At 51.2% G+C, this 16,740-nt stretch overlaps 8 protein-coding genes and 4 non-coding genes across 12 annotated transcripts; 6 read left to right on the forward strand and 6 right to left on the reverse strand.

Annotated features, from left to right (window-relative positions):
- Nucleotides 1-455: 455 nt before the first annotated feature.
- BO87DRAFT_407927 (cytochrome P450) lies at nt 456-2,268 on the forward strand (the record flags this gene model as incomplete). Its single annotated transcript, XM_025626112.1, has 6 exons — nt 456-1,238; nt 1,276-1,464; nt 1,501-1,593; nt 1,653-1,763; nt 1,823-1,989; nt 2,024-2,268. 6 exons carry the CDS (start codon nt 456-458, stop codon nt 2,214-2,216), a joined length of 1,536 nt encoding a protein of 511 aa, XP_025478344.1. The 3' UTR covers nt 2,217-2,268.
- A 529-nt stretch (nt 2,269-2,797) lies between these two features.
- BO87DRAFT_t167 lies at nt 2,798-2,870 on the reverse strand. The gene has a single exon. It is a non-coding gene; the product is annotated as a tRNA-Lys (tRNA).
- Nucleotides 2,871-2,892: 22 nt separating this feature from the next.
- Nucleotides 2,893-2,965, reverse strand: BO87DRAFT_t166. The gene has a single exon. It is a non-coding gene; the product is annotated as a tRNA-Lys (tRNA).
- A 512-nt stretch (nt 2,966-3,477) lies between these two features.
- BO87DRAFT_439799 (uncharacterized protein) lies at nt 3,478-3,948 on the reverse strand (the record flags this gene model as incomplete). The annotated part of the gene is made up of 1 exon (XM_025627940.1): nt 3,478-3,948. The coding sequence occupies one exon, from the start codon at nt 3,946-3,948 to the stop codon at nt 3,478-3,480; it is 471 nt and encodes a 156-aa protein (XP_025478345.1).
- A 77-nt stretch (nt 3,949-4,025) lies between these two features.
- BO87DRAFT_427423 (uncharacterized protein) lies at nt 4,026-5,433 on the forward strand (the record flags this gene model as incomplete). Its single annotated transcript, XM_025627404.1, has 2 exons — nt 4,026-5,220; nt 5,330-5,433. The coding sequence occupies 2 exons, from the start codon at nt 4,026-4,028 to the stop codon at nt 5,431-5,433; spliced, it is 1,299 nt and encodes a 432-aa protein (XP_025478346.1).
- Nucleotides 5,332-7,595, reverse strand: BO87DRAFT_460334 (thiolase-like protein; the record flags this gene model as incomplete). The annotated part of the gene is made up of 6 exons (XM_025629009.1): nt 5,332-6,158; nt 6,252-6,668; nt 6,720-6,851; nt 6,944-7,067; nt 7,125-7,343; nt 7,548-7,595. The coding sequence occupies 6 exons, from the start codon at nt 7,593-7,595 to the stop codon at nt 5,782-5,784; spliced, it is 1,317 nt and encodes a 438-aa protein (XP_025478347.1). The 3' UTR covers nt 5,332-5,781.
- Nucleotides 7,596-7,726: 131 nt separating this feature from the next.
- BO87DRAFT_460335 (FAD-dependent oxidoreductase) lies at nt 7,727-9,607 on the forward strand. The gene is made up of 2 exons (XM_025629010.1): nt 7,727-8,224; nt 8,281-9,607. The coding sequence occupies exons 1-2, from the start codon at nt 7,749-7,751 to the stop codon at nt 9,545-9,547; spliced, it is 1,743 nt and encodes a 580-aa protein (XP_025478348.1). The 5' UTR covers nt 7,727-7,748; the 3' UTR covers nt 9,548-9,607.
- Nucleotides 9,608-9,837: 230 nt separating this feature from the next.
- Nucleotides 9,838-11,227, forward strand: BO87DRAFT_377933 (serine hydrolase domain-containing protein). Its single transcript, XM_025623680.1, has one exon. It carries the CDS (start codon nt 9,995-9,997, stop codon nt 11,186-11,188), a length of 1,194 nt encoding a protein of 397 aa, XP_025478349.1. The 5' UTR covers nt 9,838-9,994; the 3' UTR covers nt 11,189-11,227.
- Nucleotides 11,228-12,061: 834 nt separating this feature from the next.
- On the forward strand, nt 12,062-12,134 carry BO87DRAFT_t163. The gene has a single exon. It is a non-coding gene; the product is annotated as a tRNA-Lys (tRNA).
- Nucleotides 12,135-12,156: 22 nt separating this feature from the next.
- On the forward strand, nt 12,157-12,229 carry BO87DRAFT_t164. Its single transcript has one exon. It is a non-coding gene; the product is annotated as a tRNA-Lys (tRNA).
- Nucleotides 12,230-12,410: 181 nt separating this feature from the next.
- On the reverse strand, nt 12,411-14,910 carry yvc1 (putative potassium ion channel Yvc1). Its single transcript, XM_025621619.1, has 5 exons — nt 14,675-14,910; nt 14,288-14,615; nt 13,297-14,231; nt 13,101-13,241; nt 12,411-13,051 (listed from the first exon to the last, which is right to left on the reverse strand). The coding sequence occupies exons 1-5, from the start codon at nt 14,748-14,750 to the stop codon at nt 12,618-12,620; spliced, it is 1,914 nt and encodes a 637-aa protein (XP_025478350.1). The 5' UTR covers nt 14,751-14,910; the 3' UTR covers nt 12,411-12,617.
- A 614-nt stretch (nt 14,911-15,524) lies between these two features.
- On the reverse strand, nt 15,525-16,653 carry BO87DRAFT_398308 (translation initiation factor eIF2 subunit alpha; the record flags this gene model as incomplete). Its single annotated transcript, XM_025625366.1, has 4 exons — nt 15,525-16,002; nt 16,058-16,265; nt 16,334-16,496; nt 16,576-16,653. The coding sequence occupies 4 exons, from the start codon at nt 16,651-16,653 to the stop codon at nt 15,525-15,527; spliced, it is 927 nt and encodes a 308-aa protein (XP_025478351.1).
- Between the last annotated feature and the right edge of the window lie 87 nt (nt 16,654-16,740).

Raw genomic sequence — 16,740 nt, forward strand, 5'->3', positions numbered from 1 at the left:
TATTCATTCCTCGCCATTAGTATAGATAAGAGATTAGGTTTCACGTGGTATCTGATTACTTGTTGTCGCTAAGATCATTTATTCCGAGGATTTTCAAATCTAATCTCAAATATGGGGCTCTATTCAACAGCAAAAGAAATATGATCACCGATAAGGGCGTTTGACAACATCCTACGCATCAGCTGGTCCGTTGCGCACTTCAGAACGAGTTCAGCTGCGCTCTTTTTTCTTTTTCTCCAGAATGACCGACCCAATCACTGAGGTGCCCTCTTTCTCTGCACAATACACCGCTATTTTGAAAAGATAATTGCTATTTTCAAGAGGTAAAAAGCAATTGACAAAAGATTTGCCATCCTTTATTACTTCTTCCGACCGGTCGCTACAAACCCAGTGTTTAAAGAACCACCGACATGATGAACATCGCACAGCCGTTATTATCGCTGGAGTGACACGACATGGTGAACATGGACCTCAGCATCCTAAGAATTTATATATGCTTATTGGCGGCTTTCATCGTCGTCTTCATCTTCGGACTTGCTTTCTATCGACTCTACCTCAGCCCCTTAGCTAAATTCCCTGGTCCTCGGTTGGCCGCTGCGACGGGGCTCTATGAAACTTACTATGATGTTGTTCGCGATGGTCAATTTTCCTCGCACATCGAGCGTCTGCATCAGACATATGGTCCGATTGTGCGCATCAAGCCGTGGGAACTTCACGTGAAAGACCCGGACAACTACAACACGCTGTACGCAGGAGTGACGCGAAAGCGAAACAAGGACAGCTGGTTCTCGTTTGCGGGATGGCCTGATTCAATCTTCTCAACCAATGGACACGCGTTGCATCGCTCCCGACGAAGCGTGTTGGCACAGTTTTTCAGAAGGCAGGCAATCCTGGATGTGCAACCGCTTATTCGGGAAAATATCCAGGCTTTGTGTCGTCATTTTCGCAAAGCGCAAGCGGGGTACCATAGTTTAGAGCTCTATACTACGTTTTCTTGTTTTACGAGTGATACTATATCGCAATATGCTTTTGGGAAACAGAATGGCTTTCACTATTTAGGTGAGGCCGAGCTGGATGTGGCTTGCAAGTCAAAAGCGCATTCTATCTTTGAGCTTTCTCAGAAGACAAGACATTTCCCCTGGCTTTGCAAGCTGGTGCACTTCTGCCCTTGGCCAGCATTACTTATGGATGCTGATTTTGCTAGGGTCTATGCCCAGGAAATGGCAAGTGGCTTTCGGGTGGGTATTTGAGATTCTAAAGCTAATGGGAATCCAGGAAGTTCAAAGTATGGTTCGCAAGGCCATACTGGGACGTGGTACGGGGTGCAGCGAGAAGCCCAAGCCAATCTATCCTGCAATCCTGAATAACGAGAAAGTACCTGAGGATGAGAAAAGGCTCGCCCGCCTGACTGATGATGCGATTTTCTTGGTACAAGCCGGTATCGATGCGCCAGGAAGAGCATTGGTTTTGACTTTATATTACATTCTGTGAGATCCAGAGGTGCATAAGAAGCTTCGCTCTGAGTTGTGTGCTGCTTGGCCAGATGCGACAATGGAGCCAGGACTTATAGCTTTGGAACAGTTGCCTTATTTTGTATGGCTCTCTCCTTGGAACGATACAACCCCAAGGTGAAACGGCTAACCCAGCATCAGACTGCCGTGTTGAAGGAAGGACTTCGATTATCCTCTCTCGTCAGCACACGTCTTCCACGTGTCGCACCGGATGAGGAATTGCATTTCCATGGATACGAAATCCCACGCGGAGTAAGCCAAGATTTTCTCTCCCCTCCAGTGCTCTAATCATAGCTAAATGGTTATGTTAGGTTCCCGTGAGCATGACCACCTTTTTTATTCTCCGTGATTCAATACTTTTCCCCGAGCCGTTACAATATATCCCCGAGCGCTGGCTTCTGGAGCCAGAGGACTTGCGAAAGTTGGAGCGGTACCTAGTTCCATTTTCCAAAGGGACCTTGGGGTGTGTGGGCCAGAGGTAAGTTGCCACCGGAAGGCATCTACAGAGGCAGGCCGAAGCTAATGGGGCGCAGTATGGCTTGGGCATGGTTGTATATGGTGCTTGGGGCACTCCTGCGAAGGTTTGAGATGAGACTCTATGATACGACGGAGCGTAACGTAACTCCAGTCAGGGATAAATTTCTCTGGCAGACGGAGCCTGGACTGAATCGGGTTCAGATCAAGGTGTTGAGGGAGTATTCATAAGCAATATTGGGGACAATGTAGTGCCTGCGAGTTAAGGCCTTTTAACAGTATGGTATTGTATAGAGGTTGTGTATCTAGGGTATACACTGGGTAATAGACAGGGCGAGTCATAGAAGAAATGATGTTTGACTCACGGTCTCGTCCTTAGGTCGAGAGTTAGATAACTGATAACAGGGTTAACAGAAAAATCCGCATATTTTTCGAACCTGTATGGCTCCCTCATCTCATTAGGACACGGTACTGTTAAATTTATAGCTTTACGACGAGATCCAGTTCGAATTTCGTAAGTTTTATTGGTCAAGTCTAATCAAGTGATGTCTGGACTGGCTTCTATTGGACTGCACATGGTAGGTGGGCATCTCATTTCTGGTTTAGCAGGGTAGTAGGTAGCAGGCGTAAAATGCTTCTCGCATGTTCCCAGGCCGTCCGTCACCAACAAAAATTTCGATTTCCGCCTGCATGCAGACCCCAGGTTGCTCGAACAAAAAGACTAGATATGTATCTTTCCATCTGGTTACTGCTGAGATACCTAATCGAGTCGATCCATTCAAATATCACAAAGGTAAAAATGTAAAAAAGAAAGCCCAACGCGGGGCTCGAACCCGCAGCCTTGAGATTAAGAGTCTCACGCTCTACCGATTGAGCTAGCCGGGCAAAGGGAAAGAGGAAGTTGAACAGCCCAACGCGGGGCTCGAACCCGCAGCCTTGAGATTAAGAGTCTCACGCTCTACCGATTGAGCTAGCCGGGCTAGTTCGGTGAGTGGTTGTTTTTGTAGTATGCTACATATTCCTTAGAGTAATGAGCTGGTAGGCAAAGCGATTTCGCCGTCTGCTGATTGAAGTAGTAGCCCGGCAAGCTTGGACCTGTCACCTATTTCGTAACGACTGATAGTAGTAGTATGTGTATTACCAAACATTTTGGCCCATAATAGGACTTCTCACTACTGGTATAAATATGAACTCATGGTGCTATGGTTGTAGACGATGTGATTGGCGAGCAGTTGGCTTGCAGCGCAGCTCACCAGAAATATATATCAATTGCTGCTGAAGTGAGACCTCAGTCATCCTAAGTCGCATCAAGTGACTTATCAGACTACTATGAGAGCTGAGTACAGCAGTGACCGGAAAGTCATTTCAAAAGATAACATTCATTAATTAAACGAGAAGAAAGAAGCCAAGGTGTAAGGAAGTAAGCCCCTACAAGGATGGTTATCCACCTTCTCCCGGGGTGTACCTGAGGGTATCAATCATAGCGCCAAGATTACCGGAAATCTGCTGTTACACGCTCACACCACTTCTCCAATCCTACCGCATTGCCATCATCGCCCTTGCTCATTTCCTCAACCAGATCCCCTCGGGGACAGGGATGCCACCGGCCAAACGGAATAATATACCTGCCGCTATCCGCAGCCGTGACCTCTGAACTGCAACCCGCCCACAGCAGCGAGTTGGCACCCTCCGGAGCCGTGTAGAAGATGGGCTTGCACATCCACACCACCAGCTTGGGCGCATCGTCATAAATGCCGGTGTACGCGTTGGCCGGGTTGACCGTTACGCTAACCACAGCCTTTTCGTCTTTGCCGGCTGCAGCAGCGAACTTCTTAGCAAACCGATCCGTCAGGAACCAGTTGCCCGTTTTGCTGATCGCATAGTTGCGGTACACGTTGCTCGATGGGTTATCGAGTTCCTTGGCGGGCACGCCGCCGCGCGGCGCCAGGGTTTCGACGATCATGCTGCTCGGTCCAGATTGCATATTACCGCGGTAAAGCCGCTGTAGATCTGCAGGATGACTTGCGACCGAAGCTGGGGATGCTGGCGGCGGGTCTAAGCGATACAAGCCCTCTTCTACAGCAGATACTCGAGCGTCACTCTGGGGCCGTTGCTCTGGCCTGTATCAACTCTCCGCAAAGCGTGACTCTATCAGGCCACGTTTCAGCTCTTGAGACCGTGGGCCACCTGCTCCATGAGCACGGCCATTTTGCGCGTCTGCTGCAGGTAGACCTGCCGTACCATTCTCCCTTCATGGCTGACATTGCAGCCCACTACAAAAGCTTGCTAGATGCTAGGGAGGCTGATTCGTCGTCTCCAGCTTCGCCGCGGCGCCGCGGTGCTAAGTTCTTTTCATCCGTCACAGGGTGCGTGATGCAGGGTATGGTGGACAACTTGTATTGGGAAGCGAGTATGAAGTTACCAGTGCGCTTCAGCGTGGCAGTAGAAGCCATGCTGACCGATGCGGATCCTTTGGATTTCCTCATCGAAGTAGGACCCAGCGGGGCCCTGGCTGGACCCGTCAAGCAGATCCTCAAATCATTGCCATCAAATGGTGCTGGCATTGATTACCACGCCGCCTGCAGACGAAATGCTTTCGAGCCAACTGCATTGTTCGACGTGGCTGGACAGCTCTTCCTGGCCGACGGCCCGATCAATATCAATCAAGTCAATGCCACAGCCCGGGCCAAAAGTGCCCGCGACAGCAAACCTGCGGTTCTTGTTGATCTCCCGAACTATATGTGGAACCATGCAACTAAGTACTGGTGGGAAAGCCAGGCCAGCCGGGATTGGCGCTTCCGCCGATACCCAAACCACGATCTGCTCGGTGGCAAGGTCTTAGGGACCCCATGGACGGCCCCGGTGTGGAAGAAGCTACTGCGCTTGCCTGAGCTTACTTGGTTGTTGGACCACCGAATCGGGGGTCAGGTGCTTTTCCCGGCAGCGGGCTACATTGCCATGGCGGTCGAGGCAGCCTTCCAGATGGGTCAATCGCGAGGGTTCATCGACCAAAACTTGCAGGTTCATAACGTGGCGTACCGGCTTCGCAATGTCACCTTCATGAAAGCGATGGTCCTGGAGGAGGGCACCGACCAGCGCATCATGCTCACCCTTACCCCTGAAGACGAACGCGCGGATTCGTGGCACCATTTTACTGTATTAACGCTACATGAGGACGCTACCACGACCCGCCATTGCTCTGGTATGATCATGCTAGAGACTCCTTACGATGAAGGTATGTTTACTCGTTTGTTTCTGAATTTTTCCCTGTTTACATATACATATACATCTATATCTGATGTTCGACGGTCGCATTTCTAACCCTCTTCTGCCATCCATCTTAGATGCTCCTTGGGAGGCTATTAAGCCATTAGAATACCCCATGCCCGCACAAGCCTGGTACAAGGCCCTCCGGGATGTCGGGTACTCGTTTGGCCCTTCGTTGTAGTCACAACTGGAGGTCGAGGCCGTGGCCGGTCAGCGAACCAACCGAGGCTTGGTTTCCTTTTCAGAGCCCCCGTCTTCTTACCCTCAGTCACCTTACTCAATCCACCCCGTGGCGATCGATGGCTGCCTTCAGTCCGGAGCTGCCTCGCTGTGGCAGGGCATCCGCAGCGCCGTGGGCGGTGCTCTGGTGCCTGCCGTGGTAGATGATCTTCTCATCAACGCCCGGGACGTTGCGGCAGTGCCAGTTGCGGTTGCAGCAGCCTCAGCTGAGTTCTCTGGAGTGGGCAGCCCCGAGGAAGCCCACAACTACCATTCAAATATACAGGTCTTTGACCCGGCTAGTAAACGGCTACTGCTTAAGGTCACGGGCTTGTGGTACCACAAACTCGACGCTAGCCCCGAGTCCCCTGAAAGGCAGCATACCTTCATGCGTTTGCACTGGAAGCCGCAGATGTCCACCTTGAGCGACGGGCAGATGCGTACCCTGATTCAGGCTCGTCGTTCGCTGCAAAAGCCCAGGCCACAACACGATTGCGTCTTCAGGTTCCAGCAAGCCAGCCGCGACGGCAGCAGCAATCTCGTCGGACGAGTGACCAACCACACTGGCGGGTTGGACGCACCAAGTGTTGAGAAGATCAATAATCAGCAATTGAAGGGCTGTCACCAGTGGTTGAGAGAGCTCTGGTTGGCGCACATGATCCGATGATCGGGGACATGTCAACTCATCTAGGAAGGGTTAGTCTGGCCATATAAAGCGACTCCTAGCTCTGGATGACCCGCTAGCCGGGCCATTCTGCAAGGCACAAAAAATAGACATACCATACAAGCTCCACTGGGGAGGATGGGGAAGTGCCTGTAGCACTGCGTCCAAGTGCCGCAGCAGTTGTTGGGAAGACGGGAACGTGTCGACCAGGGCCTTCCCCATCTGCGGCCATTGAGATCCCTGACCGGTGAAGATAAAGCCTACTTTTGGGACGTTGGACCGTAGCTTACCGTAGATCAGGGCATGCTGATCGACTGTGGGGGTATTAGAGACGAGATATGCGCGGTGGAAGTGACGAGTCCGCCGTTCCGACAAGGTGTAGGCGAGGTCCGGTAATGAGACTCGTACTTCCGGCCTGACCAGGTGCATCTGCAGGCGCTGTACCGTTGCTTTCAGCGAGGCCTCGTCGTTGGCCGAAAATACCAGCAGATGGAAGATTTCCTGCTCCTGATCCGCAAACAAATCGTCGTCATCTGTCAGGTATGACGATTTGAATTAGGCCTCTGATGGAGGCACCGACGTACTAGCCTCATCCAGGATGACATGGACATTGGACCCGCCGTATCCATAGGAGTTGACACTGGCGCGGCGAAACGGCACATCCGGCCATTGGATCGTTCGCTGAAAGGCACGAGTTTTGAGGGCCTCGAAGTTAACTGAACTTGATGTTAGCTGGACCCCGAAGCAGTAAATTCGACTGCCAGAATAAAACCAAGGGTTTGATTTCAAAGAGCGCCGCCAAACTTACTAGCCGGGTTGGGTGTCTCGAAAGTAGGGTTGCCGGGGATACAGCGCTTTTCCAGGCTCATTATCGTTTTTATTAACCCAGAGAGTCCTGCAGCTGGCTCTGAGTGACCGACATTACTTTTAATCTAAGCAACCACAAGCGGTTAGTCATTGTCGAATACAGACGCTGTAGCCGGACTTACCGAGCCGATGAGTAGGGGCCGCTCTGCCGTGCGGGTGGCACAAAAGACAGAGGCTACACTGTTGACTTCAATCGGGTCACCCGCGCGGGTGCCCGTGCCATGACACTCGACATAACTTGTGTCATTGAGATTAGAGATGCCTGCATTCCGGTACGCCTGTCTGGTCGCGGCGGCCTGCGCCTCGGGGCTGGGACTAGCGATGCCGGCTTGACACCCGCCCTACATTGCACGTCATTTTCGCCCCCATACGCTAGTAGGGTCAGGGTCTGCAGCCTTGAGAATCCCCAGTATTGTCAGTATTTTTGGTATTTTTGGTATTATTTGTACTATCAGTATCGTCAGTATCATCAGTATTATCAGTATCATCAGTATCATCAGTATCATCAGCAGTGGCCGGTCATATGGTAGTAGTACTCAATATACCGCGAAACAATTGGTCAACATGTCAAGTGGCTCCAGGTTGATTGTCATTGACAAGAGGCAGGAACACGGCTTGGACTCGGCAATTAGTAGTAGTGCTAGGGTTGATAGTATCGCTGAAACCACATAAATACAGAGTCATGAGAAGCAAACCTCTGTCAAAGCAGCATCCTTCCTCTACCCCCAAGCCCTCCTCCTACTGCCATGGTCCGTTCCCTTCATTGGCTAGCCACTTCGGCTGGGCTGGCTTTGTTGCCCTTCAGTCAAGCCATTCCCGCTCTAGTTCAGGGGTCTTCGACATGTCGCTACCTCCCGGGCGACTCCGAATGGCCATCGGCTGCGGACTGGCACCAGTTGAATACCACTGTGGGCGGCCGACTCAGCGCGACGGTTCCTTTGGGGGCGCCTTGTCATGAACCACATTATGATGCTGCCCAGTGCGCGTACTTGGCGGCGGAGTGGATCTATCCGGAGCTGCACGCAAATTCCTCCTCCTCTTTCAGCAATCCTTATTTTCAAAATCAGAGTTGTGATCCCTTTACCTCCAAAACCAGTCCCTGCCTTTTGGGTAACTACCCGGACTATACCATCGATGTCCGCGGTGCCGCTGATGCAGCGGCCGGGGTTACGTTTGCTCGCGAGCATAACATCCGGCTGGTCATCAAGAACACCGGTCATGAGTAGGTTCTTCCCTTCTGATTTGAATGTGTGACGGACATTAACTCCATGCCAATAGTCTTTTGGGTCGATCATCTGGTAAAGGTTCCCTTGGTCTGTGGACTCATCACATGAAGAACATTTCTATCCTGGACTATCACCACCCACGCTACACTGGGAAGGCCATGAAGATGGGGGCGGGAGTGCAAGGTTTTGATGCCTATGCAGCAGCTCACAAGGCAGGCCTTCGTGTGGTTGGTGGAACGTGCTCCACGGTGGGACTGGCAGGAGGATATACGCAAGGCGGCGGACACTCGATGCTTTCCACCCTGTACGGACTGAGCGCGGACCAGGTGCTGGAATGGGAGGTGGTCCTGGCAGACGGACGGCACGTCGTCGCCACGCCAACTGACTACCCTGATCTCTACTGGGCCCTCTCTGGGGGCGGTGGGGGCACCTACGCGGTGGTCCTTTCCATGACAGTCAAAACCCACGCCGATGGGATCGTGACAGGGGCCAGCGTGACGGTGACACAGACCAACTCCAGCGATGCTTTCTGGGAGGCTGTCACTGCCTTTCACACGGCAATGCCTGCGTGGATCGCAAAGGGAGCAGCCACCGCCTATGTGATCATGGACGGCAGCCTGTATCTTATGCCGGCGACATTTCCGGGCTACAACGCAAGCGAGGTAAACGGCTTCATGCAGCCATTTGTGGCCCAGCTGCAGCGGCTAGCCGTCAACTACACGATTTCGGTGAACTCCTTTGATAATTACTACACCTTCTTCGACACCTTCTTTGGCCCCTTACCCGATGGCTCCTACACCAATGCACAGGTCCAGGGCGGCCGGCTGATTCCACGCGAGGTGCTAATGTCGGCGGACTCCAACCGCGCCCTGACGGCGGCGCTGCGCGAGATCAGCTCCAACCGGGCATTCCGAATTATTGGCGTGGGCACAGACGTATCGCGTGGTGGCGATGTACCCAACGCGGTCTTCCCCGGCTGGCGCAAGGCCATTACCTGGATCGAATTAACAGCCGACTGGGACTTTACGCAGAGCTATGCCACCAACGTCGCAAACGAGACGCTGATCACAAACCATTACGATCCGCTGCTGACGCAGGTGACGGGTCTGGCGAACAACAGTGGGGCATACCTAAACGAGGGCGACTTCCAGCAGAAGGACTTCCAGACACAATTCTTTGGGGGCAATTATGCCTCGCTAAAGCAGGTTAAACGCCGATACGACCCCGAGGGGGTGTTCTATGGCACCGCCCTGGTAGGCAGTGATGATTGGGAGGTCGCCAGTGATGGGCGCTTGTGCCGGAGTAGCGAAAATGACTGAGAGATAGATAGGTTACCTTGTAATCACCATATGATGCTAATAGCCTAATAGACCTAATGCAGTGGGGTGGTGATATGATATAGTATTTATCTACCAGTCAAAATAGATCTCTGCGGCGGTTCCTTCCGCTAGCCCAAATACAATACAATTCAATACCACTCGTACGAACAATACGAACCCTATGTATGCCCTCTGTATCCGCCCCCAAACCACCAAGAATCACTAGTAATAAGCATCACCTAACAGTCAACTCTCCGATGCAGTGAAGAGGGGCTAAGTACAAGTGGGCCGCGAAATTGAATCTCACCCAGGGTCTCAATACTAATCCTTTGGTCTAGTAATCATTCCTCGGTTCGCAGTTTATTTTACTTTATTTGATCCAAGTGTTGTCCACCCATCTCACATCCACACTACAAGAAGAAAAGTTATCTACCAATACTACAGCAGATGTCTCTCCTTCCTCTTATTCAGGGCCACTGCGCCCCTCCCTTCTCGCCTCTCCGCAATACCCTGACTGAGAATCTGCAAGCCGGGGAGGAGCTAGGCTTCAGCCTCAGCGTGACCGTCGGCAACGAAACGGTGGTCGATCTCTGGGGCGGATATGCGGACGCTGCGCGCACGCAGCCCTGGACTGCTAACACCGTCACGTGCATTTTCTCCAGCTCCAAAGTCATCACCAACCTGGCAGCAAACATGCTGATTGACAGGGGCCTGCTGGACCCTTCAGCGCCTGTGGCGCGCTATTGGCCCGAATTTGCTGCCAATGGCAAGGAAACCATCCTTGTCAAGCATGTCCTGAGCCACACGGCGGGCCTGCCGGCTTGGGAGCTGCCCATCACGCTGGAGGAGATCTGCGACACCCCCGTGGCAACGGCCAAGCTGGCAGCGCAGCAACCGTGGTGGTCCCCGCCCGGTAGCCACCTGGGGTATCACCCGGCCACACAAGGCGTGCTGGTAGGCGAGCTGGTGCGCCGCATCACCGGCCAGTCGCTAGGGGCCTTCGTCCAGTCTGAAATTGCCGAGCCGTTGGGGGCCGACTATCGTCTAGGTGTACTCCCCGCCGATGAGGAAGGGGACCCCGCCCGTGTTGCTGAGATGGTACCGCAGCCGCAGATGCTTTCACTCGAGGGATTGGACCCGGCCAGCATTATGATGCGCACCACTATGGGAAGCCCCATCCCGCCCCAAGCTGTCAACGGACCAGGTGCGCCGCTGCGTCGCACTGAACTGGGCGGTACCAATGGCTTCTCCAACGCTCGCGCTATGGCTCGCATCGGCTCCATGGTCGTCAACGGAGGTCAGCTTGACGGAAAGCGATTCCTCTCCCCCGAGACTATCAATCGCATCCTGGAGCCACAGGTCGATGCTGTCGATTCGGTCATGGGCAAGCGAATGTCCTGGGGACTGGGCTGGGCTCTTCCCACCTCGGGCAACTCCTACGACTTGGTCACTGATGGGCGCGTGGCTTACTGGGAAGGTTGGGGAGGGTCTATCCTCATCATGGACCTAGATCGAAAGATGTGTATTGCATATGCAATGAACAAGATGGGCGCCAGCTTGGAGGGCGATGACCGCACCCAGGCCTATGTTAAGCAGATCTACCAGATTGTCCGTGACATGCAAGATACTAAGGAGATATAAGACTTTAGTATGTTTTTAACTTAATATGATACCTTTCCTCCCTAGATTGGATATATCATCCAATTCCATTAATAGCAGTATTTTCAAGCCAATGGAACTCTCTCCACCTTGCCAGACATCGATAAAAATACCCAAAGATGTGGGTATTCCTTACTCTAGACTAGATAGCTTTCATCCTGACCTGAAACTAAGCCCATGATTGTGTTTGTAGATACCCTTGAAACTTGCAAGTTTTGGCTATGATAATATGGAACTACTAGCTAAATATCTGTGAGAAGCAGTTACTGTACTTTTCATATTCACTGCTCCCTTTATATATACTTACATGATATAATCAAGCAGATTTTTATATAATCCTAACCTACTTGGGGTGGAATACTGGAGGTAAAGTACAGATATATAAGAAGTCTATATAACCGGATTTCTAGTAAGGAAGATGTGATAGAATGGAGAGGTTCGTAGCAGTCAGAATAATTTGCAGTAGTGTATTAGAAGCTACGTGGTGTGATCTTGTAGATGGCGCGCAAGGGAGAGTGAAGTACAGAAAACCCTATTCCGACATGATACATCAAGTAGCGGCTGCAACAGCAGCACATGCAAGTACGCATGTCACAGAACCACCCTGCGACTGTATTTTCCACGTGCACTATCAGCTGTACTTACAGGGTGAGTGCATAAGCGGGGGAAAAAATGGTGAGTATAAATATTGCCTGTACGGATATTAGGATGAAGAGAAGTACCAGCAACAATACCATGGCGTTTAGAAATATATACTTCAAACCGAAGGGTATCTATCCCTGGAGTGGCAGCTGGGTCAGCATAGTTTGTTGTTGGAATATGTAGCATACAGAGCTGCTGTCTTTCACCGAACTAGCCCGGCTAGCTCAATCGGTAGAGCGTGAGACTCTTAATCTCAAGGCTGCGGGTTCGAGCCCCGCGTTGGGCTGTTCAACTTCCTCTTTCCCTTTGCCCGGCTAGCTCAATCGGTAGAGCGTGAGACTCTTAATCTCAAGGCTGCGGGTTCGAGCCCCGCGTTGGGCTTTCTTTTTTGTTCCCACATGTCTACTTCAGGATTCTCCTGGGATCTCTCTTTTCTCATTTTCCCCTTCATCAGTTTTCTTTTATTACCCATTACCATATGTTAATAATATAGGACTACTATCTATGAACTGGAGATAGGTCCGCTATGATGAATCTTATTCTATTAATCACTTTTGGAAGCCACACCTTATGTCGGCGTCGACATACGACAGTTATGAATCCTGGTGCTCATGATACGTAGATGTAAGCATTGATATACATACCTAAATATGAAGTCGAGCAAAATACCAAAAGGAAGATCACTGTCAACAATGCACAATACTTGGCGAAGCGTATAAATCATAAATACCAAGAACCAGAAAACAACTGGCCCTCCCTAAACGGACGCTCATTCTGGATCCACAATGGTTGAGCTTGACTCCCCCATCATCATACTCCTTCCAGCCTTCTCCTCGGCCAAAACTCTGACTGTCTCGGTCAGCGAAATAACCTGCTCCTTCAGCCGCATAACCTCCAAGGTGGTGCCATCCACTTGAATATTTGGGGTGGATTCCCGTACGGTCTGGGTCCAGCTATCATCGAGATCAAAGTCGACTTCCTCGGCAGCGTGTTCCCATTCCTGCACGTCGTCGTCGTCCTCTTCACCGCGCCGACGGTTCCACCTGATGCGTCTTGCGTCACGCACTTCGAAGAACGCTGTGATAACGAGGATGGGTGAGTATATAACGCCCATGATGACATCGTTGAGCTTGGCATAGTATTGCCTTGGTAGCCACCACTCAAACGGGAGCACTAAGAAGATGATCTCCAACAGATTGAAGGCTAGTTTAGGCGTTAGTCGTAGCTATCAGAAATAGTGCGTTAAACATACGAGGTATAAAGACATTCTCATCCGGTGCGCGAACGAACTGCATGGTCTTCTGAGCGAAGATGGCCATGTACTCATCAATAGCATTTCCCGAGATATCCTCGTAAGCACTGTTGTAGAGTGCAATGAGAATGTTCAGCAGAACTGGAGTGGATTCAATTAGCTGTGCAACCAAACATTAAACTCGAGGAATACCCACTTGTCATTACAACAAAGTTGAAAACGTAGTAGAGGATAATTCCAAATGGAAAGGCAAAGTCCTCAAACGTGCTGAATTCTGGGCTCTGCATGACGCTGTTCGCCATTCCTTGCACAATGCCTCTCACAATGGGGGTATCATCATCCACTTGAGCCATGCCGATGAATGCCTGGAAAAAGCCTGCAAGAACGACGAAGAGAAGGGCGAAGAAGATCAAGCTTTCCTTCATCATGACTCTCAAGACCACAAACATGGCACCGAAAAATCGGAAGGAATCGAGATAGAGCATCATACGCATCCAGAACATCGGCCCCGCAAATGCCAGAAAATTGTAGCTCAGTTCGTTCAGACTTTGTCTTTCCGCATCGTGAACAGATTGAGAATGCGCCAAGGCGGCCACGCGCAGAAAGAAAGACACGGCGAGGATTGCGTAGAGCGTAGAGTTGAAGGCATTCCAGAAGTCCAAGTAGTGCCAGCCGACTTTCCAGAGTTTGGAAACTTCGTCGCAGATGAAGGCAAGGGTCATCACATAGAGGATCCCCTCCACGGCATCTAGGTCACCGGTGGGATTTACTGTGTTGATAACCTGGGTGTAGAGTCCGAGATAAACGAGAGAGAAGAAAATCTGGCAAATGTTCTGATATAGAGGCGTCCTCATCCGATCTGGGTGGAAATGAACCGCAAAACTTGTGTTGTCCCTCTCCAGGTAGGGAACGAAATTGGTTGGATTGCCCTCTTGCTGGCAGAACCATCCATTCCACAGGTATCTGATACACTTTTGATAACCCGAGGAGCCAATGACCCTCAAAGCATGTAGATCAACAGCGCGCTCGATGACATTAGCCGGCATGGCCTCTCCACCATCAATGAAAATGGAGTACCGCTTAAGGAGAACATTAATGAGTAGATTGTCCTGATCTTCCTCCGTTTCAATGCTATATAAGCTGGATCAGCAAAGTCTCCAAAATCATGCTACAGGAGGGTGTATTACATTCTCTTCGCTATGACCTCACAAGCAAGGGCTCTGCGCTCATGTAAATCCGAATCCCAGAGCTCTTCCTGAGCCTGAAGCTTGAACCAACGCAGACAAACGAGGAGACAGAATGGAACGCAGGCCTGCAGGTCTTCGCCTCCCGCTAGACGGGCTGTATGAATCACATTCCTTGTGATAACCCGACTATTCGGACTGACAATATCACTCTCATCTAGCTCGCAAGGGATGACTTGCTCCAGCTGGTACTTCAGACGAAGAGCGACTTTTGTCACCTCCTTAGAGGGTAGGGTAGAAGAGACCTGGTCATCTGTAAAGGCAGGAAGCACTATGAACCCTGTTAGCCGAGAGCATGTTGTAGAGCGGCTCCGCAATCAGATGACGTACATCGGTGTTGTTCCATATGCAGGCGGTGGCGGGTCCGCCCCGCGTCGGTGTTGAAGATATCTCGCCAGTGGCCCATTTTGAATGGCCCAGAGGAAGAGATCAGTTGGTAGAATAATAGAAACGGTCAGATTTTCACAGGCGCTGAGGGAGGACTCAGGAGGGAGACTCCAGAGCTACGGTCTACTTAGTTAATGTAAGTCTTTCAGCCAGGCCGCGCGCCCCACTTCTTAGCCGCTCACCCAAACCACCAATGAAGGAGCCATCTTCAAGGTTCAGATCATACAAGCGGTCAGGATACGAGTGTTACTGAGCAGCAGAGCGAAATGATCGACCTGCTCCTTGCAATTAATCCGGAAGAGAAGAGCTTATACATCAGTGTCTGAAGCGGCCACTGGGGTTGAACCGTTCGTTGATCAAAGAAGCTTATGTACATCAGAAAGAGAGGGCTCCTGTTGGGCCAAAGCCACTCACCAACAGAGAGTCAAGCAACATCCACTGATCAACAATACAAGGGACAATGTGCATGTCATTATCACCTTATGGGAAAGAAAGGCCTCTGGATGGGATGAGGCCCTTCCGATCGTCTTCATACCCCGCCGATGATCTCGATTTCACCCGTCGCACATCGCACATTAAACCGTACTTGCGTCTCATAAATCGTGTCATGTCCAGAAACTCTATTGAACTTTTTTTCCACACCCTACCCGACACACTTATATGATCGCCTTCAATCTTCAGTCTGCGATAACCCCACAACACCAGTTCGTGAAGCGCTCTGCTTGTTTCTCATGTCGCCGCCGAAGCGAACTCTCAAGCTTCACACGCTGTCGCTAAGCTCGCCGCGGGCAGTTTACTCAGGAACGCCCTCATCGCTCTCGGACATGCTCTCGTCACCGCTGACTTCCATGTTCTCACGCTCACGCTTCTCCATGAGCTCCTGAAGGGCAGCATCATCGTGCTCAGTAACAGCCTTGGGAGCCATCTTGACAATGCAACCACCGCCAGACTCCTTGATCTTGGCCTCAATCCTTTGAATGGCCTCCTCGAGCATCTGAATACCAATGGCCTTGTCCAAGCACTGGCTGGTCAAGACGTAAAGTGGCGGGGCAACCAGTTTAACCTTGATCTGGGTCTCGGCGGTGTTGTGGGCCTCGGCGGTGCGCAGGGCCTCCTTGACCGCATCGATGCCGTCGTAACCGAAGCAAGTAACCTCAATATCGGCACGGACCTTGGTCGGGTGAGGAGTAAGTCTCTTGCTGATGTAGTGCGTCAACTCCTTCTTCACGTTCTCGTTAGGGAATTCAACCTCGTTCCACACGTCGGGGTTCCTGTGATGATATGAGTACAATGATTCGTGAGAGTCTTGAGTCCAGTGGTCCTTACGTGATGGAGATCTTGAACGCATCGTGGGAGTGTCCATATTTGCGGTTCAGGGGCCATCCGATCTGCTGGTATAGGGTCTCAAGAGGGGTCTGAGTGGCCTCGGCAACGTGGCGCATGATGGAGTGGACTGCCTTGCTCTTGTTGTATCTTTCCTCACACTTGACAACATCTTCGGGAGAAACTCGACGCTTGGAAAGATCGATATAACCTAAAGACGTTGAATAAACGGGTTAGTAAGTTGATGCTAATGTTGTCATCCAGAGGACTCGGACTTGCCCTTCTCCTTGTCCACACGAAGCACGATGACGACCTCGTTGCGGCCGATACGAATGAGCTTCTGGATACTGCGGATACGTCTGCGCGACAATTCGGAGAGCAGAATCATGCCGTCGATGTTGTCATACTCGAGGAGCTTAACGTATGCGCCCATTTCGGCGATCTGTGAGGGGTTGAGAGACGAGTGTTAGACGGCGATCTTGAACCCCGAAAAGAACCAAATGACCTGTAGCAATGCATACCTGCTTCACGTTGACCATGACATAGCTGTCAACCTCCGGATACTTCTCCTCGTAGAAACGGCAATTTGTCAACGACATTTTCGGCGGGGTTGCGCCTTTTGCTAGGCAAAGCTTCGGAACTGTTCAAGAGTTGATGGAAGGCTGGAAATCAATAAGGTATCCGAG

This window comes from Aspergillus neoniger (genome assembly GCF_003184625.1).
Source record: "Aspergillus neoniger CBS 115656 unplaced genomic scaffold BO87scaffold_22, whole genome shotgun sequence".
Lineage (NCBI taxonomy): Eukaryota > Fungi > Ascomycota > Eurotiomycetes > Eurotiales > Aspergillaceae > Aspergillus > Aspergillus neoniger.